This window comes from Bos indicus x Bos taurus, chromosome 17 (genome assembly GCF_003369695.1).
Source record: "Bos indicus x Bos taurus breed Angus x Brahman F1 hybrid chromosome 17, Bos_hybrid_MaternalHap_v2.0, whole genome shotgun sequence".
Lineage (NCBI taxonomy): Eukaryota > Metazoa > Chordata > Mammalia > Artiodactyla > Bovidae > Bos > Bos indicus x Bos taurus.
In genome coordinates, this window is record NC_040092.1 from 29,153,695 (window position 1) to 29,180,758 (window position 27,064).

The 27,064-nt window shown below is 42.0% G+C and overlaps 1 protein-coding gene across 9 annotated transcripts in view; it reads left to right on the forward strand.

Annotated features, from left to right (window-relative positions):
* The window catches only part of GUCY1A1 (guanylate cyclase 1 soluble subunit alpha 1), a 72,228-nt gene extending 45,419 nt beyond the window's left edge, over positions 1-26,809 (forward strand). For 8 of the 9 annotated variants that reach the window (XM_027567203.1, XM_027567198.1, XM_027567197.1 and 5 more), the window contains 4 exons: positions 1,437-1,922; positions 5,605-5,748; positions 11,888-12,042; positions 18,899-20,782. In XM_027567203.1, the coding sequence (XP_027423004.1) occupies positions 1,437-1,922; positions 5,605-5,748; positions 11,888-12,042; positions 18,899-19,100 (987 nt within the window). In that variant the 3' untranslated portion in view covers positions 19,101-20,782. Of the gene's footprint in view, positions 1-1,436; positions 1,923-5,604; positions 5,749-11,887; positions 12,043-18,898 lie in introns of all 9 variants that reach the window. The other variant, XM_027567205.1, reaches the window with a different exon arrangement.
* The last annotated feature ends 255 nt before the right edge of the window (positions 26,810-27,064 follow it).

Genomic DNA, 27,064 nt, shown 5'->3' on the forward strand with positions numbered 1-27,064 from the left:
CCATGTCTCTTACATCTCCTGTATTGGCAGGTTGGTTTTTTACCACTAGCATCACCTGGAAAATATTTATGGAGTATTTTATAGCTGAATTACAAAAATACTTCTGTAAAAATATGGCTTCGATCATCACAAAATAGCTGACTTAATTTGGATAATAAGAGGAGTTCTACAACAAAGAAACAAAAATGACTTGTTTCTTAGAGGAGGCAACTAAATGGATTCTTAAGTCAATATTTAATAGACATGGAAAAAATCAATAACTTGTTTGATTAACTGTTAGAAAATGTGGGAGAAAGTGTTCTGCTCTCATCTCATAGTAGAGAACCATGCGTGATTTAGAAAAGAAGTTTGGAAACCACAGTCAGTAGTATAACTGAGCTCATAGAAAGGCTCACAACGCACCTCTCTTCTGGACAAGTTAACCCAGAAGACAAACCATCTGTCCTCCCAGATGGAAACAGCTTTATTACTTTTTGTCATAAACACAGTACAACTAAATGTTTAAAAATAGGTACTACTTTTAAGATGTCCATTGCAAAATCAAAAACATTATGTACATTTTTGTTTAAAACAAAAAAGCCACTTTTTACAGTTCTTTTTTAATCAGTAAATGATATCTGTGTGTATTCTTCCATGTCATTAGACACCGCTCTCTTTCACGATGGGATAGGCCATGTCGTATCCCATTGTGTGGTCGTCCTGAACTTTGGTTAACCATTCACTGTTGAAGGACGTCCAGGCTGCTTTTGTGGCTCTGTTTCGTTAACACGTATGTACACATCTGTCTCCTTCACACATGTGAGCTTGTGACCCAGAATGAAAACGTGAAGCCCCCTCCCCCAGGGGTCCTGTGCACCCTTCTGCTGATGGCTGCTGCTGAGAGAATGTTGGAGCAGAAGCATCAGTGTAGCACGCAGTGAGAAAGCCTTGAAGCAAGAATTTGGGGTATTGTTGATTGAAAAATCATATTTTCTGTGTAATCTGTGATACTGGGAAAGATTGAGGGCAGGAGGAAAAGGGGGCAACAGAGGATGAGATGGTTGGAAGGCATCACCAACTCAGTAGACATGAGTTTGAGCAAACTCTAGGAGACAGTAGAGGACAAGGAAGCCTGGTGTGCTGCAGTTCATGGGGTCACAAAGAGTTGGACATGACTTAGCAACTGAACAGCAACAATTCTCCAGTATATTCTCCAGATGTATGCATGCATTTTAGAGCTCATAGTAAATTGAAACCGTAAGAGAGCCTATTGTTTTTGTCAACAAGTAGAAAAAGCTCAAGTTTAAAAACAAAGGTGGGGTGGGGGGACTAAGATCCTGCAAGGTGTGTGACTTATTCAAAAAAAAAAAGAAGGGATTATCACTGTTCCTGTTTCCTCACTTTTTGTCTGTTGGGAACGTGAATAAGCCACAAAGCTTGGTCCTCCTTTTACACAGGTGATGGACCTCAAAGGCCAGATGATCTACATGGTGGAGTCCAGCTCCATCCTGTTCCTGGGCTCACCCTGCGTGGACAGACTGGAAGACTTCACAGGCCGAGGGCTGTACCTCTCCGACATCCCCATCCACAACGCGCTGCGGGATGTGGTGCTGATTGGGGAGCAGGCCAGGGCCCAGGATGGCCTGAAGAAGAGGCTGGGCAAGCTGAAGGCCACGCTGGAGCAGGCCCACCAGGCCCTGGAGGAGGAGAAGCGGAAGACGGTGGACCTGCTGTGTTCCATCTTCCCCAGTGAGGTGGCGCGGCAGCTGTGGCAGGGCCACGCTGTGCAGGCCAAGCGCTTCGGCAATGTCACCATGCTCTTCTCGGACATCGTGGGGTTCACGGCCATCTGTTCCCAGTGCTCCCCGCTGCAGGTCATCACCATGCTCAACGCACTCTACACCCGCTTTGACCGGCAGTGTGGAGAGCTGGATGTCTACAAGGTAGGGGGCCAGGCCCTGGACGGGGAGAGTTGGGCATTGGGCCAGGAGCCTGTCCTGGGAGCAGACATCCTGCCTTCGTTGTATGGGTGTCTTCTGGCTCTGAATCTGCTCAGAGATGATTATTCCAGAAAGGACAGCCACTGTGTCTTTTCACAGAATGCAGGGTGACAGCAAGAGAGTGGGCTGCCAGACCCTCAGAAAGGTGACGTTTTAAAGTCAGTGAGCCTGACACTTGGACTGTGAAAACTGAGATGAATTGGTTTGGTTTTGTTTTCTGGTTTTTTTTAAGTATTGATTTTTTTTTTTTTGGCTGCTCTGGGTCTTATTTGCAGAATGTGGGATTTAGTTCCCTGATCAGGGATTGAACCTGGGCCCCCTGGATTGGGAGCTTGGAGTTATAGCCACTGGACCACCAGGGAAATACCAAGACGGACTGTTAAGCCTGAGATATTTCAAAGAGGGAGGATGTAGCCTTTCCATCTGCAAAAGTAAAGAAGCAGGAGGATTACATCAATTGTCTTCCAACACATTCATTCAGTATAGAGTAACAGGATGCTTTTAACAGCCAGGGAACAGAAACTCAAATCACCTGCTTGTCTGGTGACCAAGGGCAGGAGACGGCCTGTCTTCAAATCTCGTTTTCTGCCTTGTTTGCTTTGTAAGCAGAGAAAGTTAAACAACCTTTCCCATTTCTGAAACAGAGGATATAATATCCATTCACAGAGTTAATATGCACGAATAACATGCTTTATGTCCTGTAATCTTCATGAACGGAGCTCTGATAAAGATTACGGTAAAAAAAATATCTGTTATTCATCAGCCAGCAGGGTTGACTGAGTGCCTGCAGGGTACCAGGCATCATTCTAGGCTCTGGGGATGTAAAGAGATTGTCCCGGAAACATAATAAACTATTTTTAATGTAACTATTGTTAATAAGGGGCTTCCCAGATGGCACTAGTGGTAAAGAACCTACTTGCCAATGCAGGAGACATAAGAGATGTGGGTTTGATCCCTGGATTGGGAAGATCCTCTGGAGGAGGAAATGGCAACACACTCTAGTATTCTTGCCTGGAGAATCCCATAGACAGAGGAACCTGGCAGGCTATAGTCCATGGGGTCGCACAGAGTTGGACTCGACTGAAATGACTTAGCACGCATTATTAATAAGAGAACCAATGAAGAGATTCTGACTGTTTCTTTAGAAGTAAAACATTTTCTTACTGATTTAATGTTTCTTACATATTTCTCAGCATTGGCTTGAAGAATAAAGCGTGCTTCTCATTTATGTGGCTTGAATCATGTTTTAATATGCCACATAAAAAATTGACATTTCAGAGCTTAACCTAACATGAAAAAAATAAATGATTAAAGAGGAAACAAAAATTATTTATGGGACAATGTAAGCCCTGCTTGGTTCCAGTCTAGATGCTCACGGTGAAACTTTCTCTTTAAAACATTTCTAACAGGAAATTCCAGACAGAGCTGTGTTTCCCTTGGGAAAAAAGTGGTCCATGTATAATTACAGATAAAATAATTGGCTTCAGTTAGGTTAAGCTGGATGGCCTCTTGTGGAATTCACTGTATTTATTTGTAGACAGCTGATGTCTTGAGAAGGTCTCCTCTCAGAACTGTGAGGAGGTCTCGCTCTCCTCTGCAAACTGTCCAGCTGCTCACAGAAGCCGCCCACTGCTGCACGGTGCTCCCTGCTGAAATGTTTAAAACTGTTGTCACTCCTCTCTAGCGTTCAGAGCCTTACTCCTCATGGTGAGGATGGGGCGCAGAGTCCCCTGGGGACCCAGCTGATGTCCCAGCCGGTGAGTCTGTGTCCTCGCTTCACCTGCTGTTCACGTCAACGCTGTGTGGAAACACTGGAGATGCTGTGAATAAATGGGGAGGGGGCCTCCCCTCAGAATACACTTAGGATACAGAGTGTGTTCCCATCACCGGCTCACCTGTGCCTGGCTGGCTTGTTTATCCCAGCCCCGAATTGGACCAGGACTCCGTTCAGTTTCATTTTCTTTCTTTCATTCTTTTGGTCATTTTCCTGCTTGTTTGATTATTTATCTAGTGGTTTAGAATATCCTTACTGGTCCTCCAGAGTTTGCCAGCGTGGTGGGGGGCGGAGTCCAGTCCCTGTGATAAGAGCCCCAGAGCAGGGAGGGAGCCAGGGAGGGACACACAGATAGAGGACAGGATAGATTCCCTGTGACGCTGGGGACGTCATGCCACGCTTGCCAGCGCAGGGGCTCCAGCAGGGCTGAGGGGGCCTCTCCCCCTACTGAGTAGCTCTTTGAGCCCTGTGACAGGTTAGCGCCTAGGCTGAGTGCATCTCCGTGTGTGTGGCCAAGGTGATACTGTCAGATGCCAGGCTCGCTCACTGGTGAATATCCTGGGCCCCAGTGGTGGAGGAGTTGATGAGACAGCAGACTCAGAGAGCTCGCTTTCCACCAGGAAAACAGACAACAAAGGCGTGAATTCACAGCACGCCAGTTGGTGTGCTCTCTCTGGAAGGAAATAGAGCAGGTGCAGGGGAGCCAGGGATTTCACGGAAGTGGCCGGAATCACCTTCCTTGCAAGGTGAGTTTTAGCAGAGCCTGAGGAAACCAAGGACGTGCCTAGTGGTCACCTGCAGGAATACTGATCTAGACAAAGGAATAACAAACATTTGCAATGTTTGAGGGAAAACAGGAGGCCAGCAGCTTGGGACAAAGTGAGCAAGAAAGAGAATAAGGAGAAGGATCAGGATCAGGGGCAGTAGAAAGGCAGGACAGGAACTTTGGGGGCAGCTTAAGGGCTCTGGCATTTATTCTGAGTGAAATAAGAAATTGCTGATGCTGTCCCCCTTTCTCTTCTCTCTCACCTTCACCCCTCCAGATTGCCAGCTTTGGATCAGAACAGTGATATGATCTAGGTTACAATAAGAATTTGGAGGAGAAAAATGCACCTATTACAATTTGGTAGCTAATTTGTGAATTTAAATGAACTGTTAGTTTTCTATATTCAGCATGACAACTGAAAATCACTCGTAACAACAGCAATAATGACAATGATAATAACTGATCAATACATGAAATTCACAGAAGAGATTGATTTCCGATAGCTTTCCAATCACCATTGTCTCTGCCTCCCCTTTGACATCTTAGTCTCTGTACTTTATGATTAATATTCATGTAGACAGTTTATCATTGCTATGACGGCACCAAAAGTTCTTTGAAAAGTTGCAATGTCAGTTTTAACCTTAACTATATTCATAGGACCTTGATTCAGTAGTGACTTTGTTCAAAGCACTGTATTTTATGCTGAGAGGATATTATCACCCAATATCTCAAACATATTATAATAGATTCAAAGTAAGTCATTTGCTTCTACAAAGTCCATTTTACATGGTGTGGGAAGAAAGAGGTGCAGGGATATGGGGGAATCAGTGGCAAGTTTGGGAGCAGACACCCCTCCTGACACTGTATTCACAGCAGGGTGCTGCCTTTCAGCTTAGAAACCTTGTGAGTTTCCTGGAAAGAAAAACCTTTTCCAAGAGTCTGTGATTGACTCTGATGTTCCATTGGCCCATGAAGCTGAGATTTCTGCTTCATGATGTAATTTCTGCTGTATGATGTACACTGTGATGCTTCCTGGGTTTTTGTTGTTTTTTTTTTTTGTAATGTGGAGAATCTCTTGTGCATAGGTGGAGACGATTGGCGATGCGTACTGTGTGGCTGGGGGCTTACATAAAGAGAGTGACACCCACGCTGTTCAGATCGCGCTGATGGCCCTCAAGATGATGGAACTCTCTCATGAAGTCGTGTCTCCCCACGGAGAACCCATCAAGGTGAGCCTGCTCACGTGTTGTTCAGGAGATGTCACGAGAGTAAATGCTGGGTAGTTAGTCTTGCTGTATCTCACTGTTCTCTGAACCGTGGGTAGGCAAGGTGCCAGCGGGGAAGCTGGAAGAAAAGTCAAGGAGCTGTAGGAACTGCAGACATGTTTATTCTTTCCTGACTGGCACAGCAGCCATAGCAGCAGACAAGCTGTATTTTCTCATGGTTGACCCAGCGGACACAGCCATAACCGTGGCCATAACGCAGCCTCAAGGGCTTTTCAGGTGGATCTTCTATATGTTTACAGAACAGAAGTGGCCCGTGCCCAAGTGGGTACATTGTGACATGCATGCACAGTGCTATAAGTTAGCTCAGCTGTTACATAACCATGTATTTACAACACGTGGGGCCAGAGTGAGAGGCCATGGGGTGAGAGAGCCTGACCAGTACCTGCTTGGCTAATTAGCCTTTTCCCTACAGTTAGTTATCAGTAGAATGGTGCATCCATCAGGGTTTAGTTGCATAGAGTAGATCTCCAGCTCATTGAAGCATCAGAAAATCTGTAAGTGGCTTACAGATCACTAGGACCAAGGAAGCCATCCATGACTTGAGCTCTCAGAGAGTGGATCCTAAAGCCATGCTTCAGAACCATGGCTTCCTCTGTGATATGGAAGCTGGTTCTAGAACCACACAGCCACAGCCAGGCAGCAAACCATTGTGCTCAGAAAGTAGCTGTCTCCACTACTGGCTGCACAGCAGAGTTGCACCCACTGTAATTGCATCAGCAACGTGGAAATCCTGCATCATGACTCACAAATTGAATGACTAGAAACCGGGCTCCCTGCTAAGCCTGGGAGACGGAGCACGCAGTCTTCTGCTGTGCTCACAAGGGAAGCTATAGGCAGAAATCCAGATTCCCAGAGCTTATGCAAGGGCGTCTGATTCACCAAAACCTCAGTACATCTAGAAACTTCGAGGGAGTTTGAAAAATGTAGTTTTGGGTTTTTTGAGCCCTGCAGGGGAGGAATTTAACTAGAATGAATGTGGACTGGGTAATCTAGTAATATTTTCCAGGACACATAAAATTCCAAAATTTCTAAATAAGCCAGATCCCAGAATAAGAATGTCTTATTGCAGACGATAAAATTAACGTGCCTGGCATAGATTTAATAGATAACACATGAACAGTTATCTTTATTTGTCCTACTTGAAGTGAGTCTGCCACTTAACTTTTATAGAACAGTCCTCAATTGATGACCTTCAGAAATGAGCCTTTGAAATAATATGGAATCCTATCTGGCATGATATAAAATACAGAGAGAAGGAGGAAAAAGAAGTTTAGCCAGAGCTCTGGCTTATACCGTAAAGAACCTGCCTGCAATTCAGGAGACCCAGGTTCAGTCCCTCGGTTGGGAAGATCCTCTGGAGAAGGGAACAGCTACCCACTCCAGCATCGTGCCTGGAGAATGCTATGGACAGAGGAGCCTGGCAGGCTACAGTCCATGGGGTCACAAAGAGTCAGACATGACTGAGCCATTAACTTTCACTTTCTTTTTCTCTCCAATGTTACTATCAATAGAAGCTGTATGTGTAAGCCTTCACAACTATTTCTTAAGAGAATGGTCGTCCCAGTTATATGCTGATGTGTGACATGCTTCCCTAAAGTTAGTGGTGTAAAACCACAGAGCTTTTTTTTTTTAAGCATTTTTATTTTGTTTTATTTTTTTTCTAATTTTATTTTATTTTTAAACTTTACATAATTGTATTAGTTTTGCCAAATATCAAAATGAATCCACCACAGGTATACATGTGTTCCCCATCCTGAACCCTCCTCCCTCCTCCCTCCCCATACCATCCCTCTGGGTCGTCCCAGTGCACTAGCCCCAAGCATCCAGTATCGTGCATCGAACCTGGACTGGCAACTCATTTCTTACATGATATTTTACATGTTTCAATGCCATTCTCCCAAATCTTCCCACCCTCTCCCTCTCCCACAGAGTCCATAAGACTGTTCTACACATCAGTGTCTCTTTTGCTGTCTCGTACACCGGGTTATTGTTACCATCTTTCTAAATTCCATATATATGTGTTAGTATACTGTATTGGTGTTTTTCCTTCTGGCTTACTTCACTCTGTATAATAGGCTCCAGTTTCATCCACCTCATTAGAACTGATTCAAATGTATTCTTTTTAATGGCTGAGTAATACTCCATTGTGTATATGTACCACAGCTTTCTTATCCATTCATCTGCTGATGGACATCTAGGTTGCTTCCATGTCCTGGCTCTTATAAACAGTGCTGCGATGAACATTGGGGTACACATGTCTCTTTCAATTCTGGTTTCCTCAGTGTGTATGCCCAGCAGTGGGATTGCTGGATCATAAGGCAGTTCTATTTCCAGTTTTTTAAGGAATCTCCACACTGTTCTCCATAGTGGCTGTACTAGTTTGCATTCCCACCAACAGTGTAAGAGGGTTCCCTTTTCTCCACACCCTCTCCAGCATTTATTATTTGTAGACTTTTGGATAGCAGCCATTCTGACACACAGAGCTTTTGTGATGCATTGATTCTGGGCGGTGGAATTTGGATGAGGCACGAGTACCTTGTCATTTCTCACAGTATCTGGTACCTCCACTGGGAATTCTCAGTGGTTGAGGGCATGCAGAGTAGCTGGGATTACATCACTTGAACCAGAGGACCATTTCAAGATGCCGCCTATCTCACCTGCCTGGTTGTGGCTGGGCATGGCAGAGGGTGGACCCAGTTGGGACTGTCAGCCCAGTGCTTACATGTCCTGCTCCAGCTGGGCAGCCTTGGGATAGTCACACTTCTTACCTGGGGGTGGGTGTCCACTGAACAAAGTTGGTATCTGCTGCATGGCCTTTTACACCTTGGCCTTAGGAGATACATGGTGACACGTCCATTGTATTGGTCAAAGCAACCTTAAGCCTGCCCAGAAGGGAGAAGACATAGATGCCAGGTCACAATAGGAAGAGTGTGAAACAATTCTCCACTGTGTTTTAAAAGCATCACAGTGTCTGACTTTTCCAGATGGTTAATTTCTATAATTTTTTAGAAGATAATTATATTTTGTTTTGGTTTTTGATGAGGAATCTCATAGCATCAAAGTGAATACATAAAATATACGGATAATAATAAACCCAGTGATCTCCACTTAAATGGATTCTATAATTAAGATGTGTGTGTTTGGGGAAGGGGGTTAGTGCCATGATTTTTGACATTTGTAGAAATGTACTTTTATAGTTTTGCAATTGCAAGAATTATTTATAGCTAATTTCAAAGATGGTTACCCAGGTGATAATTTAGCTTTGCTGCTGCTGCTAAGTCACTTCAGTCATGTCAGACTCTGAGCGACCCCATAGACAGTAGCCCATCAGGCTCCTACGTCCCTGGGATTCTCCAGGCAAGTTTTACTGACCTATAAATTCAGGTTTAAACATGCCTTTTTATTTGTACTGACCTAGGAAATTTCTTATGGCCTTAGGGGTTACTCATGAATTACCAAAAGTGCAGACTATTTTTAGTAGTGAGAAAAAAACACTAATGTGTGTCACGGGAGCAGTTGTGACTTAAACATCATTTTACTTAGTATATATGTAGTATATTTAATGTATAATATAATTGAGCCACATTGTAGAGGAATCCACAATTCAGTGATGGACAAGGGCAATCAAGACTCTACTGGATTTGAAGCTGTGTGTTTCTGGGTGCAAAACCCAGGCTTTTACGCATTCTTACCCTCCTTCCCCATGAAATGGAATCACAGTGAAAGAATAGGAAATATTTTTGTTTTCAAACTCTATGTCTTTCTCCAATGTGTCATGTGTACTAACTGTCTACTGGTTATTCTACCAATTTCCTTACCAACACCCACCCACTGAGGCTTGGAAGACCGCAGGTGAATTCTGTCTTAGGATGGAAACTTTGACCAGGCTGAGAAGCTCAGCGGGAGTCAGGAAGTGCAGAGTGCATGCTCTGGGAGCCTCCCTCCCAGCCCAGCAGCCAGTGTGTGGAAGGGCTATGTCTAAAGTGGCCCTGATTGGGAGATTCCCCAACAGATTTCCACTTGGGGCATGATGGGCACCTCAAACTTTGGACCATTTTTGTGCTTGTAAATTTACAAAGATCTCTGATATAGCTTTGGAGTCAAGAGTGCAGTTCAGGGCCGGGGGAGGGAGGGAGGGGAGAAAGCAAAGGACCTTGACCTTGTCTGTGTTGTTTGGATGTTTACAAGGAGGATGCATTTCTATATTAATTATGCAATAGAAACATTAAAACACTATGATGAACTTGTCCTGTTAAAAGCTAGAATAACTAGGTACGAGGGAGAAACTGGTTTAATGAGAAGAATGCCCAAAGAAAATAAAAACTTATGAAAGTATGCCTGGTATTTATAAGCAGAAGATAGCCTTTTGTCACCTTTTCTTGGTTTGTTTAAATTGTTCTTTGTTAATTGTTTATGTATAGAACCCTATTCTCCTAAGGAAGAAAAAGCTGGATGCAATAGAAATCTTATGTTTTTGTGCTTAAAGTAAAACTGATGAAGAAGAGGCTTTAAAAGTAATCCAATCCTGAATTTTTTAGGTGAGGAAAGAGTACAAGGGAAATATGGAGATTTAGAGAAAGTCAGACAATCAGACGCAGAGAACAAGCCAGTGGTCACCAGTGAGAAGCAGGTAGAGGGAGAGGGCAGGGAGTGGGGGTCAGAGATACAGACCACTAGGTATGAAATAAGTAAGTTATAGGATGTAATGTACAGTGCAAGAAAAAGAGCTAATATTCTATAATAACTTTGTGTAGGGCATGATCTGTAAAATATTGAACAATTGTATGTCTGAAAATAATATCGTAAGTCAAGTATACTTCGATTAAAAAAGTCAGACTGCCAGCTATTAGCAGAATTTTGGTTTCTAATACAAATCCCTTGATTCATGATGTAGTGCTTTTGTTTAAAAATGTTGCAGAATTCATGGTTTAACAAATGATTCTCAGAAGTTTCTAGAAGAGGTCTGAAATTAGCCATAAAACTTGGGAAGTGTGGGGTCTCCTGTATTCTAAATTACATCTAGGTGACTAAGTCCTTAGCCTCTGTGTACAATACAGGAATCTGATGGAACTTGTTTTAAATGGTCAACTGAACATAGACTTTGAAAATAGCAAACGTGGTGTCTGATTGTCATCTTAAACATCCTTACTCTCACTTGCTTCGTTGTAGCAGTGATTTAAAAATCTGTGCCTCCTCTAAGATCAGCCAGTTTTCAGTCTAAAAGATCCCAGTTTAAAACATTGCCTTAAAGTGAAGTTGCTCAGTCGTGTCTGACCCTCAGCAACCCCATGGACTGCAGCCTTCCAGGCTCCACTATCCCATGGGATTTTCCAGGCAGGAGTACTGGAGTGGGGTGCCATTGCCTTCTCCAAAACATTGCCTTAACTGCTCTCCAAATTATCAATTGCTTTCAGAATTCCTAAACATTCACCTCAGTGTATTCTGACTGCCTCCTATACCCAGATATGGCACAACTCTTGTTTTCCATGGATCCAGATGTTGACTGAAGTGTTTATAGTCGCTGCGATCCAGGCTCAGCAATGCCAGCTTTCTGCTTCCTCCATCATTTTCTGCTTCAATATTGCAATTCTTTTTCTCCCCGGGTTGGTCATTTGAATAGTGAGGTAGTGTCTGGCATAAAGTTCTTGCGAGCAAAATACCTAAACACCCACACTTCATATCCTGAGAAGTGACCGTGTTTTGGGAAACAGCTTCTGGGCTCCAGAAGTCCTGTCTCTCTCACCCAATGGACAGAGCATGTTCACATAGCCTGCAGAGACTTCGTCTGGTCACCATGGCGACTGTGGTAGGTTCGTGGGGGGCTTTGATTCAGATAGGAAAGACGAGTGAAATACACGTTGTGTGATAAACCCAAGTGCATCCATGAGAAGTGAAGAGGGGTGACTGATGCCCCGCTAGTGGTTCTTCCTTGGAAGGGAGGAGTAGAGGAACATGGGCTGGAGGTTTGGAGGAAGGAGGAGGTGTGGGAAGAGTGAAGAGTATAATAATTTCAACAGGTCCACAAACAGCACTGACAAGCAGGAGTGTTTTTCCAGAACACTGACTGACTTTTCGCTTTCAGATGCGCATTGGGCTGCATTCTGGGTCAGTTTTTGCTGGAGTTGTTGGAGTTAAAATGCCTCGTTACTGCCTTTTTGGAAACAATGTCACCCTGGCTAACAAATTTGAATCGTGCAGTGTTCCCCGGAAAATCAACGTCAGCCCAACCACTTACAGGTATGACCCCACTGAGCGCCTGCAATGTACTCTTTTATATGCAGTTGTCATTTTTGTTCATTGATTTGTCTCATTCTTCATAACATTTTCTTGCTTAGATAATATTAGAGAAAAGTCATAATTGAGTCATCCTCATTTTAACTGTTTTTAAACTACTTGTTAGTCTATGGGAATGACCCTCCTGAGATACCTGTAGCCTGGCTGTCATCCTCAATGTATATCCTATCTCCCCCATTATTACCCTTTAAGCAAAGGGTAATAATGTATTCCTTCTCACGGGCTTGGGAGGTATTCTAACACTGACCAGAGTTACAGAGACCACACAAGTTGATGGGCATGGTCCCTGAAAAGAATGTCCTTAATTCATGTGCCAGGTGTATATACAGTTTATCTGCTTTGAAAAATCAAATTATAATGGAAATCCTCGAAGAACAAAAAGATTTTCCAGATCTAAGCAAATGAACTGCTATGATGGTTTCATAGCATCTTCTTTCTACTCCAAACAACTTTCCTTTTCAGCCCTGATTCTAAGTTGAAAACCTTGCTTTGTTTTGCCCAAGAAAGGCTGAAACCTGCTAAGACCCGCTCCAGCTTCATGCTCAGATCCAGTGCACCTGGCTCCCTGGCACTCTTGACTGTGTGTGGTTCCTGTCCTGGGGACCAACAGCCCTGCTCTGGATTTGCTGTCCTTTCAAACATTTTCTTTGGAAAATATCAGCCTTGTCTATGATCAGTTCCTCCAATGAAATGATTCTTCCCATCAAAATACAGCCATATCTGTTTACTTACCTCTTTAAAGGTAACATCTTTGTTTTGTTTCCAAGACTGTCTCTGCTGTCTCCTTGTGTTCCTGCTCCTTTTCCAGAAAAACTCTGCACACAGGTCGTCTGTGCTCAGGGCCTCCCCTTGCTCTTCAGCTCACTCTGGTCAGTGTTTGTCCCTCACAGGCCACTCCAATGGCTCCCCTTGCTAAACTCAGGGTCAGTTCTCTCTCCTTATCTTCCTAACCATCTCAGGATGTTTTGAATATCTTATTCTTCAGGCTTTTGTGACAACGGATTCACCAGGTTCCCTTGTGGCTGCGCCTTCTCCTTGTCTTGGTTGCTGCTGTCTCCACAAAACCGTTCCCCACCAGGTTATTGCAATCCTTAATCAGTAGAAACTGAATAGAGGCCAGATAGAAAATTTAGGCAAGGCTTTACTGGGGCCCCTGCTGCCTGGAAAATCCCATGGACGGAGGAGCCTGGTGGGCTGCAGTCCATGGGGTCGCGAAGAGTCGGACACGACTGAGCGACTTCACTTTCGCTTTTCACTTTCGTGCATTGGAGAAGGAAATGGCAACCCACTCGTGTTCTTGCCTGGAGAATCCCAGGGACGGGGGAGCCTGGTGGGCTGCCACCTCTGGGGTCGCACAGAGTCGGACACGACTGAAGCGACTTAGCAGCAGCAGCAGCTGCTGCAACAGGAGGGAATGAGAACAAGTAACAAGTTTCCCTTGCTTGCTCCTGGAGTGGAGGATAAGCTAGTTGCTTTTATGGGGTGAGGGTAGGGTGTGTCCCGGGGTCTGGCTGAAGGGGTGGCTTAGGTGGATTCCCCATCCCTCTGGTGGTGTTGAGTGCAGGGGGCATGTGAAGTACCCTACTTTTGCTTCCAATCCCCTGCTTTTGCTCCTCAGAAGTGGCAGTTGGGTTTTTGGTCTTTTTGTATTTTTTGGTCCAAAATTTGCTGCAGCTGCATATGCACATAGTTATTTTGACTCCCACAGTTTCTTTGTATTTTGTTGCTGGAGGGGAAGTTTGTCCAGGTGCAAGCATTGCAGCAAAGGATCCCCAGGTCCCAGGCTGTCTCAAAACCACTAAACTTTGGAAAATTGTCCTGCCCAGAGCCACGTCTGTGTTCTCATGTTTCTGAAATGTTATGATTTACCACTTTTATCTCTAGCCTGACCCATGATTCTCTACTGATCATGTAGATTCAGTAGATTCATATAATTCTGTCCTGTATTTCTACTTGGATGACTAACTGACCTATTAGATGGCTAATGTGATCATGTTAGAACAACTGATTTCCAATTCCCCACCCCCACGTGGATAAAATCTACTTCCCACCCAGCGAAACTCCATCAGTCTCTTTAAAGAGCAGCAGTGTCTACCTCAGGGACCTCAGAGTGATCTCTCCCTTCTCCCCATCGTGCCCCGCCCCTGCCTCCACATGTGTGTCCTGCACATAGCCTTCTCACCTCCTCCAATGCCACCACCCCAGCCCAGCATCACCCTCACTCTTGTATCTCATGTGCCTCCTCCTTGGCTCATCCTCCACACGAGAGCCAAGTTCTCTTCCTAAACCATAAACAGATCTGTCATCCCTGCCCTACAAGCCCTCCGGTGGCCTCCACTGCAACCAGAATAAAATCAGACTTGTAACCACAGACTCAAGTGGTGTCTCTGGTCATAGTCACATCAGCTCTTACCACCTCATTTTCTTCCACTTTCTCCTTATTTCATGGATCTCCTGCAACCCCAGCCTCGTTTTTATTCATCAGACTTGCTAAACTGATTCCTGAATCTGCTTTCCCTTTCTCTCCTGGGTCATCTCCTGTTTTCCTCCTTCTTGTGATCTGACCTTAAGTCAGATGTCATCTCTTCAGGGACACATTCCTCATCTGCACTGGATACACCCTCACGTGGTCATCTCAGCTCATCCCTGTGCCTGAAATGGTTAAGTTCGGGACAAGGGTAGATTTTATGAGAATTCATGCAGATATAAAAGGTGATTGTTTCTTTGCAGAGCTTTAATGATAGAACGTTAAATCCTGGAATGGTATTTCTCAACAAAATAATATTAGGAAGCTTACCTTCCTTGATATATTTATGAAACCTGTACATTTAGGACACAGACTACATCCCCACACCCAAAAATATCCACTACCTTCAAACTTCTGTTTCCAAATTCTAATCAGTAATTTAGAAAGTAGCAATGTAATAGCAGTTATACATTCCTTTCTTTTAAATGTCATGAGGAGTTTTATTCTCGGGGACAATTTTCTGCATTTTTATTTGTTTTTACTGAACTGCAGAGAACTCACAGAGACTAGGTTTGGTATCGTTTGAGTTTTGGATCAGTGGATTGAGGAGAAGGGTGTGTGATGATCCCAAGATCATTAAAGACAAAACTGGGGCATAATGGAGCATAATGGAGCCACCCCTGTGGGTGGGAAGGTTGACCTAGGAACTCCTGAGGTGACACAGAAGCAGGACTTGGATTCTGTGAGGGAACAAGGAGCGTAAAGGGCAGATGACAGAATTAGGAGAGCTGATGCAGCCGCTTGGAGGACATGGTGTCCAGTCCGGGGGAGTAAGAAAACCGCCTTCCGTGTGTGAACATCCACCCTGGGACTGTTGCTGCTAATCTCAGATCTTTCTTTCCTCAAGCTTTCATCTAAATGGTTTTATATTTCCAACCTGTTTTTCTTATAAATTTGGATTTTAAAAAAGATTTAATGAACACTTCTAATTCCATGACACTGTGTTTATCTGTAAGTTTCTTTAAAAAGCATGGGATTTGTAGTCAGAAGACATGTCTTATGGGTCCCCAGTACAGGGCTTACCAGCTGTGTGATCTTAAGAAAAGCTCTTAATACATTCTAATGATTTGCTTTAAAGCCACTTCTAAATGCACCAGATACAAAAATAAAACCAGAGAAAAATAGACTCCCACTCAACCTGTCCATATTCTTTTGCAGCTTGCCTTGAATCCATTCAATATTATGTTTTTGAGATTTTTTTCTTGATAAAATGTAAATCCAGTTCATATAAATCTAGTTCATTTAGTTAAAGTATTCCAAATGCAGTGGTAAGCTGGTCAACCAGCTTGGGGAGTGAAGTAGATACTCCCTGACTTCTAGCATTTACCATTTCTAAAGTGTAAACACTACACTGTGGCTGGTTTCAGCCTATCCATGGTTTAATTGGCTTGCAGATTCCTGAGTATTTAACAGTTGGTTCTCCCAGGCAGGTCAGAGATAAATCTAACATGTCGCCAGATGTGCCTATGATGTAATATGTATTCTAGGATATAAGTAAGCCACTCTGTCTTCTGTCCATGGTTAATTTCAGGATAGCCAGTTTTTCATTATTATGCAAACTGATTTGATAAATATACTTATATACATGTCTCTAGATAACATACCTATGAATGACATTCCCAGATCGTGAACTTCATTACTCAGTTTCAGTTTTACTCAGCATCACTCAGCTGTCCAAACCCATCTGTGTTCCATTGTGTCTGAAGGTTTCTATTTCCCAATGCCTGATATTATCAAACTTATTGTTACCAATATGGCAGGTGTTATGTGACATCCAATTGATGATTAATGAATCTTATTTAAACAATTTATTTAATCTTCATAACTGTCCTAAGAGACCTGTATTATTATGAAAGTGAAAGTGTTAGTCGCTCAGTCGTGTTTGACTCTTTGCGACCCCATGGATGGTAGCCTGCCAGGCTCTTCTGTCCATAGAATTATCCAGGCAAGAATACTGGAGTGGGTTGCCATGCCCTTCTCCAAAGGATGGAAGAAAGGAAGCTAGAGATGGGGTTCCATCTCCAGGGGATCTTCTCAACCCAGGGATCGAACCCAGGTCTCCTGCATTGCAGGCAAATTCTTTACTATTTGAGCCATGAGGGAAGCCCTGTGTATTATAGTTTCCTTTTAAAGGCTAGAAATCTGACATCTTTGCTCTTATTCAAACTTAGATCTACCACACTTTGAAGCTTACACTTTAATACTGTGGAATTCTGTAATTTTTCACTATATATTACCAACTACTATGCCTTGGCTATGGTTTTTCCTGTGGTCATGTATGGATGTGAGAGTTGGACTGTGAAGAAGGCTGAGCGCCGAAGAATTGATGCTTTTGAACTGTGGTGTTGGAGAAGACTCTTGAGAGTCCCTTGGACTGCAAGGAGATCCAACCAGTCCATTCTGAAGGAGATCAGCCCTGGGATTTCTTTGGAAGGAATGATGCTAAAGCTGAAACTCCCGTACTTTGGCCACCTCATGCGAAGAGTTGACTCATTGGAAAGGACTCTGATGCTGGGAGGGATTGGGGGCAAGAGGAGAAGGGGACGACAGAGGATGAGATGGCTGGAAGGCATCACTGACTCGATGGACGTGAGTCTGAGTGAACTCCGGGAGTTGGTGATGGACAGGGAGGCCTGGCATGCTGCGATTCATGGGGTCGCAAAGAGTCGGACACGACTGAGTGACTGATCTGATCTGATCTGATGCCTTATAAATAATAGGTACTTGAAATATTTACAAATCCATGACTAAAACATCATTTCACTTGTTATATTCTTTTGCAGACTATTTATTGATGCGCTTATAAAATTAGTTAATTGAACACTCTTGTGTATTCTGTCTGAGGTCTGTAATCCTTGAGACCTTCATGTCTATATAGCAGTTTCCTCAGTACATATAGAACATCACAGTTCTGAACTTTAGCATAATATCATCACATCATTTAGATGCCCATTGCAGGGGAGTGGAAGGGACAATATGAGTAATTTTCTGTAGAAGCTGGTTTAGAGCTTGTTCTCATCCATGGCCTGAATAATAGATCAGAGAGATGCTTATTAAGTTTGCATTTGACAGAGACCTCGGGAAGCAAATGGGAAGAGGAGCCAGTAACTTAATCAGTGTGATTAGAATTTAAAATGAGTTTATCCTCATGGACCAATGAAGCAAATAATAAAAGCTGGTAGAACATCTGAATTTAAGAGGAAATTTAATTCTTAAGAATTTAAGAAGAAAACATATTGCAAATATCAGATAGTAAGTAGAGTATACATATATACAACTAAACCTCACTTTAGTCCCACTAACCTAGAATTCATAAAAACTTTATCCAAAGAGATCCCAAAGTTATTTCCCCATTTTGTGTGTTCACTCAGTGGCTTTGGTTGTGCCTGACTCTTTGTGACTCCGTGGACCGTAGCCCACCAGGCTCCTCTCCCCATGGAATTTTCCTGGCAGGAATACTGGAGTGGGTTGCCATACCCTCCTTCAAGGAATCTTCCCAGTCCAAGGACTGAACCTGCATCTCCTGCATTGCAGGCAGATTCTTTACCACTGAGTCACTGAGAAAGCCCCATTCTCACATTATATGTGTCTGTCTGTCTGTCTGTGTATGTATATATATATGGCTTCCCTGGTAGCTAAGCTGGTAAAGAATCTGCCTGCAATGCAGGAGATCCTGGTTCGATTCGTGGGTTGAGAAGATCCCCTGGAGAAGGGAACAGCTACTTGCTCCAGTATTCTGGCTTGGAAAATTCCATGGACTGTATAGTTCATGGTATCACAAAGAGGTGGACACGACTGAGCGACTTTCACATATATGTGTGTGTGTATATATTATGTAGAACTTTTCTTTCCAAAGTTCTTGCCCATGATTATTTCTCAGTAATATTTACAAAATGAATGGATATAGTGTCTTATATCTTTCAACTCCTTCAGTTCTATAATACTATTTTCTTATATTATTAGACTTTGTATCATTTGGGTTTTTCCCACTATTATGAATTTCACTGTTGTATAGATTATGGATGATATCTTTACAAAAATATTTTATAGTTATTTTTCCTAATATGAGTGAAATCCATTATCTGGTGGAACTTTCTGTTATTGTGAATAATGTGTTTGTAAACATCAGTAGGATTTTTCTGTCAATCACACTGAAGATGGTGGGTTTATCAACATTCTCAGGAATGTTCCCTTAGTTGTGTTGCCTTTTCTTGACTAGACAGTTATGTCAATGTTGTTTTATGATCAATATCTGCCTTTTAATCTTTCCAGATTACTCAAGGACTGTCCTGGTTTTGTGTTTACACCTCGATCAAGGGAAGAACTTCCACCAAACTTTCCTAGTGACATTCCTGGGATCTGTCATTTTCTGGAAGCGTATCAACAAGGAACAACTTCAAAGCCATGGTTCCAGAAAAAAGATGTTGAGGAAGCCAATGCCAATTTTTTAGGCAAAGCATCAGGAATAGATTAACCAAACACACACCTGATTGTTAGCCTTTGGGGTTTGACTCCTTGGAACGTGAGTGGACCCTCTGAGAGCACACTGGCATGGTGGTGAGCTGAGGAGCAGTATTAACATTTCAGGAGCCAAGTCACCATCTACTTTTCCTTCCACTTAACATGACAAAAATGTATTCACTTCAATATTCAATTTTTCAGTGAAAAACAAAGAAACCTCAAAAAGTGACTTTGAGGGGATGTAATATACTTATTACCTGTACTCAAAACTCAGCACCTTGTATATACATCAGGTAATGTAGTGACCTGTACCACCTGGTGAGCTGTCTGCGTGTCCTGCCCTGGCCGAAAGCCCTGGTTATCAAAGTGCTTGTGGTAGTGTTGGTTGCCTTAAAGATGCTTGTTGAATAGAAACAATAGTCTTGATACCATAAGCTCTTTGAACCTTTCAACTGTACATTTTGTTACATTTCCTCATTTAACAGTTAGCATATATAATAAGATAGACTGAGTTTTTTTTTTCCTGTTGCACTTTTTTCTTTTTCCTTTTCTTAAAGAAAATAAGCCATTATGGGTTAGATGCAATATGAATCTAAAGTAGTTCTCCTGTAAATATCAAGATGATTTTATAAAAATATTCTCTACAACATAATATGTCATAAAAATAAGTATTTCCTTTTTTGACATTTGTAAAAGTCTATACATGGTAAAGGCTATTTTAATTCATAATAGCAATTTCATTTCTATTAATTCATTTTTATGTCATCTTCAGGGTAAAAGAGGGTTATGGCCTATATTAAAATGCAATAATATCATTATGATTTACTTTAATTGAAGCAACATGGAGTAAAGGCAGCATTCAGGGAGCGAGCCATAAAGTCAGAAGCAAAGTACTTACACACACCGAAGTAATTTTGACCTATTTCAGCAGACACCCTCCATTGCCAGGCTGAGCCACAGAAAGTTGCATGAGGAAAATCTAAGTTCAGAAGTCGGAAATAAGACTTGTTCTTTTTGCTGATAGCTTACTTTTAAGTATTTGTGTTGAGCACTTTGGTGTGTATATATGTCCTCAGAATCAAGCTTTTGTCTTAAGTACACATCTGTGAATATTTTATTCTAGTGAAATAACTCAATGATATTTTTAAAGGGAATGTTAATGTTGATGAAGAAAATGATGCTGTGATTTTATTCTGGAACTTTCAAAACATTTTTCTGGAACATAAACTTTTATTTTTAGTGATGTTAGTCTAAGATCTCTGCTGAACTAAATAACATAGAGTTTGGTTGGAGATAAGATCTGATTTTTAAATGAATACAGCTTCAAAGCTAGAGAAAGAGGAACATAAAAGTGTTTAGGTCACTATTAGCAGAGCTATAGATACAGCAAACTCTTATTTGTGGATCTGAGAAGTAATTCAGCTTAAAAATTTAAAAATTATCTCCATTGGTCCCCAGGCTAGTCCATGGTGACCTCAGGAATACCAGTAATTTCTGATAGGTCTCTTAGCATCCCTGTGTATTATTATATATATTACAATAATTATTATTTACTCAATAATGATCCTGTGTCTTGAAGCACTGATGTGGCTCATTAAATGCCAATCCTATTACTGGGGACTACCACAGGACTTGGAAAAATATAGTTATAATCTTACAAGCATATGAAGTTAATAAAAGAATTTAAAAGTAAAATCAAGACTTAAATATATTTTTCTTTCTGGAACTGAGCCCTTATTACAAGGAAAATATTAGAAATTAAGGAAAATTAAAAAGCATAAAATGTGTTATCACTTGTTTAAGCAGACACAAATTTGCTAATAATTTACTTTCCAAAAGTTGTAAGTTAATTGGAATTCAAAAAATATTCTCTCTCTGTGTGTATAAACACATGTACACACACAGAACCAGTGAAGGAAAATATAAACAATCTGTTGTTCAGTCGCTAAGTCATGTCCAACTCTTTACAGCCCCATGGACTGCAACATGCCACGTTCCTCTGTCCTCCACTATCTCCTGGAATTTGCTCAAATTCATGTTGATTGAGTCAGTGATGCTCTCCAATCATCTCATCCTCTGCTGCCCTCTTCTCCTTTCGCCTTCAGACTTTCCCAGCATTAGGGTCTTTTCCAATGAGTTGGCTTATTGTATCAGGTGGCCAAAGTATTGGAGCTTCAGTTTCAGCTTCAGCATCATAGCTTTGAACATTCTTTGGCATTGCCTTTCTTTGGGATTGGAAATGAGAACTGACCTTTTCCAGTCCTGTGGCTACTGCTGAGTTTTCCAAATTTACTGACATATTGAGCACAGCATTTTCACAGCATCATCTTTTAGGATTTGAAATCGTTCAGCTGGAATTCCATCACCTCTACCAGCTTTGTTCATACTATTACTTCCTAAGTCCCACTTGACTTCACAGTCCACGATGTCTGACACTGGGTGAGTGACCACACCATCATGGTTATCTGAGTCATTAAGATGATCTTTTTTTTTTTTTTTAAATAGTTTTCCTGTGTATTTTTGCCTCATCTTCTTAATCTCTTATGCTTCTGTTAGGTCCTTACTGTTTCTGTCTTTTATTGTGCCCATCCTTGCATGAAATGTTTCCTTGATATCTCTAATTTTCTTGAAGAGATCTCTAGTCTTTCCTACTCTATTGTTTTCCTCTATTTCTTTGCATTGTTCATTTAGATAGGCCTTCTTATCTCTCCTTGCTATTCTCTGAAACTCTGCATTCAGTTGGGTATATCTTTCCCTTTCTCCCTTGCTATTTGCTTCTCTTGTTTCCTCAGCTATTTTTGTAAAGAATCCTCAGACAACCACTTTGTCTGCTTGCATTTCCTTTTCTTTGGGATGATTTTGGTCACTGCCTCCTCTACAACGTTATGAACTTCCATCCACAGTTCTTTTGGCACTCTGTCTACCAGGTCTAATCTCTTAAATCTATTCATCACCTCCACTGTATCATCATAAAGGATTTGATTTAGGTCATACCTGAATGTCTTAGTGGTTTTCCCTACTTTCTTCAGTTTAAGATTGAATTTTGCAATATGGAGCTCATGATCTGAGCCACAGTCAGCCCAAGGTCTTTGTTGTCTTTGCTGACTGTTATAGAGCTTCTCCATCTTTGGCTGCAAAGAATATACTCAATCTGATTTCAGTATTGACCATCTGGTGATGTCTAGTGTAGAGTTGTCTCTTGTGTTGTTGGACGATGGTATTTGCTATGACCAGCATGTTCTGTTGACCAGACTCTGTTGAAAACAATCTGAGGGAAATGTAAGCAATCTGAGTCAAAGCTACATGGGAATTCCTTGTACTATTCCTGCAATCTTTCCATAAGTTTGATATTTTATCCAAAGAAAAAGTTACTAAAATGTGTTTTCTTAAAAATATTCAGTCACCTGTTATGGATTACCTAGCCCAGTGTGCAAAGGCTCCTTAACTGTGGGACGCTACATAGCCAGATGGACACACAACATTTCTGTGATGGAATGCACTCAAAATCTGCAACTTGGATGCTAAAAACTTGGAGGAATCCCTTTCTCATCTCTGCCTTATCAATTCTAGAGGATGTACTTGTCAGAGACACATTCAAGTCCGGATCACTGAAGGTGCCTAGGGACAGAGCCTGAGGGTGAGTTCACAAGGAAAGTGAAGGACCAAGACAGAGGCTTGAGATTGGCGTGGAGTTGAGAATGGATAAAGAGTGGACACAGAGGGTCTCTGACAGGGTTGAGGGCCGAATCTTACCGCCAAGTCAACTGTTCTATAATACAATTTGAGTCCCCAGATGCCTATTCCTCCTGAGAATTCCATGAGCTGTTCTTCTGTTCTGTTGTTTCCATGACTTCTTGTCCCATTATTTTGTGTCCAGTACACAGAATAAATTTGCTTGTCACATATCGTTCTCAAGTGAGCATAGAGTTCCCTTGAAGTCTCCCAGAGATATCTGCAAAGTGAAATACAGAGTTCAAAGATCTGTTCCCATTTTCCCTTCTCTTTCTACTTCCATCTGGACTTCGTAAGAAAACACAAAGTTTTTGAACCTAGCACTGAAGAAACTCATTTCATGTATTTGTTCATCTTTTACTGAATGACTACTATGTGCCAGAAACATATAATGCTGTTTTTGGAATTCCAAGTAAGGCCTCTTTTATCAAGAAAGAAAATTGGAAGGTGCACATAAGAAAAATAATCACAAAATGCCATGGAACCCAAAGGAGGAGACTCAGTGCCTGCAGAAGGGTCTTAGTCTTCGAGGAAGTAGCTCATCAGGCCAAGGGGAAGGACTGCCAGGCAAGTGCACGTGTGCACACGGACACACAGGCTTGGGGTGCAGGGTACACTCTGCATCCTCAGGTGCCTGGAATGAGCAGTGGTTGGGGGAGGAGAAAAAGGACAGAAAGTCCATTTGTCAGAGTGACTTATGATTGTTAATCATTGTTATTATTATTATTCATGTCCATGGAGCCCTTTGTTCAAAATGGCTTATAAAGGAAAGAAAGAAGCAAAACAAGCAGACCATTGGCTTCTGCCTCTCTCCCCAACAGTTTTCAAACCACTTCAAGCACAAAAGGAAGGAATGTGATGCTGAGATGTGAGTCTGTGCAAGCATGCCATGAGCAGCATGGATGAGGATGGAATTTACCTGCGCAGATGACTAAATGAGCATCCATCTGTATCTCAGAAGAAAATGATGCAGGACCATAAGTATGGACACAAAGCTGGGGTGCCTGGCCTGGAAATTTCAGGTCACTCTCACTTGTCCTTCACACCCTTTGGTGGGAAAGAAGGAATGGTTGCTACAGTAGCTTGTTTGTTTGTTTTTACTACTAACCTTTTCTCCAAATTACCCGTCTGTGACTTGGCCAGACCTTCCGGGGCAGCTATGGTGAGGTGAGGAGCAGTTGTGGACACAGCAGGCTGCTGGGCAAGGTAAGGGGGAGTGAAGGGAGGAGTGACTGGGGGGCACGCACGCCCCCATCCCACCCTGAGAGCACTAGAGCAAAGCCCGAATGCTGTCTAGGCTGTGTAATGCTGGAAAGACACGCTCACATCTCTGCTAAAGTGACAGGTAGTTGTCCCAAAGAGAATGGGTTAGTGGATTATCCTGGCTATAAGTGCATGGGTTTTACCTGGAGAAGTCATTATTCCTCAGAGGAAAGGACTCTCTCATGGGTATTTGTCAGGGTGGCATCATAGGGCGCTGCCCTTCCCTGAACCATGGAATAAGGAGCTTGTCTGTGCCTGATTGTGGGCCTGGGTGCGTTTCCCTCGGGGACAGTTAGGTAAAGGAGGGTTCGCAGAGTAAAGGATGACAGATGTGGCACACGTGAAGGGGGAGGGCGGTGGATGGGGGGAGTCTGGCCAGAGGCCTTGCAAAGCCTGTCAAGAAGGACTTATCATCTGCAAAACCGAACCTGCAGAGACTGCTGCAGAGATGCTAGGGAAGTGCAATCCCCTGGGTCTAAACACAGGCTAAAAGCAGGGACAGCTTGCTTTATTCAGCAGACTTTATAGTGTCGCAGTGTACAGTCTTTGTTGGAATTCAGCTCCAATCCTGGGAAAACTGTTCTCTCCTGAGGGGGAGGATCCCTCCCAGTGTGAGAGGTGGGGAGCTTCTGGAAGTGATTAGCCCTTTGCAGTCCGGTTGCCTTCAGTTTCCTTCTGCTCTTTGCGTGTTTGGTTCCAGATTGTAGGCGAAGTGTGGCTCCCTTTAAATGCTTCTTTTGTGGTGTTGGTGATGTGCACTGACTTGGTGACGTGCACTCTTGGAACATTCTACACTTTAGTGCCACCTATATTTCTCCTGAAGCAGCTTTGCCCTTGACCTGTCACACATGCATCTGTTTTGACCAGCTCACACAATCCACACACTTTTACCTCTAAAACTATTAATATTCTTCCTGCATTCAGTGCCTGCAAAAAAAAATAGGTTTCATAAATGCATAGATTCCAAAATTAGAAAAAAAACCTAACCAAAAGATAAAAAAAAATGATATCCTAAAAGCCAGGCTTCTTTTATTATCAATGCAAATTCTTTTTCATCATAATAAATTTAGTGTCAGGAAGATGGGGTAGAAATTGGGATGACATATAAGTTGCAGGTCTAGGACTTAATCTCAGAAATTTTGGTAGAAGATTTGCAATAAAGGTCTGCTGCCTTTCAGTTTTTCCAAGTATTTCACGTCAAAACATTAAATTGCAACTAAACCTTATAGATTGAGAAGAAAATCACTTGGCAGAAAAGGACTTTGCATAATGCCCAGATCTTAAACTGTAAGCTAAGATGTTTGTTTAGTCTGAAATGTTGCCAAACCCATCTGTACTGAAGAAAGAGCAATGAGGTAGTCTCGGGGGAAACTAAAACAAAGCAAAGCAAAACAAAGATGCTGTTGTAGAAGTTGGACACTCCAACACATTACATACCCAAGAAGAAGGTAAAGCTGAGGGCTTTTGGGAAATCACAGAGACGAGGCTCAGGAAATTCTGTGCCTTTGGAAGCACTGGTGGCCAGTGAAGTTGTTCAATCACAGTGAGCTGCCTGCTTCCTCAAATAAATTGTATCTTGGAAAATGGAAGTGGATAAAAATATATTAGTATTTGAGAATGTTCTGTTCCTTCACCTCCTCCCACATGTAAGTTAAAGATGCCCTGCAGAATCCTATGACACAGCTTGATAATCACTAATTTCAAGCAGCGTTCTCCAACCTTTTGGATTCTGCACACCATTAGTATTAATAAAATTTTTAGTAAACTGACAATATATTATGAATCCATAAAAATACATATTATCATATATGTATTAGTAATATTTATGATTAATATAATATGCTGTTCTCAATCTGATATATTACAATATAGTAAGAAGCTTATCTTTAAGAGAGCATGAAAATAAATAGAAATTATAGTATTTTCTTCACTTACCCTAGTGAATTGTCTTTATATTTTACTCTGGAAACTGTTACAACAGGCTGGTGGGCCTCCACTTTGATTGAGTCACAAATCACTTTGAGAACTGGATAAAAGATAACAGATAAGACCATCACCTTCCCAAGCATGTGGGCATGCTCTTATACCCCAAGACTGATATGAATTTCCAGAGGTTTGGGGATTCCTTGGAATCTACTCCTGGGCCACCCCAGTGGGGTAGCAGAGACCCTCAAACCAAGAACTTGTTATCTAGAAGGGAGAAAATAGCAAGTCCTATTTGGAATGAAAGGAGAATGAAGAACCAGAAGAAGTCTGTGAATTTTGGCTTAGATATGACCAGTTGATTTTTGAAGCACAAAGGGAGTAAGTTCTTTCACTCCTGGTTCTGTGGAATGATTCATGGGGCTTCACATATGAGCAACTAAAGTTTTCTTTTTAGCAAATATTAAACATATCTCTCAGTGTATTTTCTCAAGCTTTTGGTAACTGTGCATTGCTCTAAGTATCTAGTAATTTTTTTCTGGTTTAAGTATTTCTTTTCATTGTTCCTCTATGTGAAATAGGAGAGCCACTGAGCCTTGCACTGAAAACCTCCTTAATACTAACAACACTTCTTTTATTATTACTTTAACAGTTGTTTTAAATAACACATTTATTTTGAGTTCTACTTCTGGCAGAGTTGCAAAATCTATCAGAAATTTATCCTGTGTCTCAGAAGCTTGTTAAATATTGCTGCCACATAAATATTGTAATACAAGTGTTAAATAAAAATCTTAAAATGTTAAATGAGTTCTGTTTAAAAAGAAAAGGAACTGTTGACTTAAGCAAAAACAACATTGAATATTTTGTTTTCTTGTGGGTCTTGCCGTTTCAGACAGAGGAAACCCCCATACTACTAGTATGACTGAAATATATTTCTTTAGGTATGTAAAACTCCTATTTCTGACAAAACTCATATTCAAGTTTTTCAAATCACAAATAAAATCTTTTTTTAAAAGAGAAAAACCTTAAATTTAAGACTAGAACTGTGCTCAGCTTATC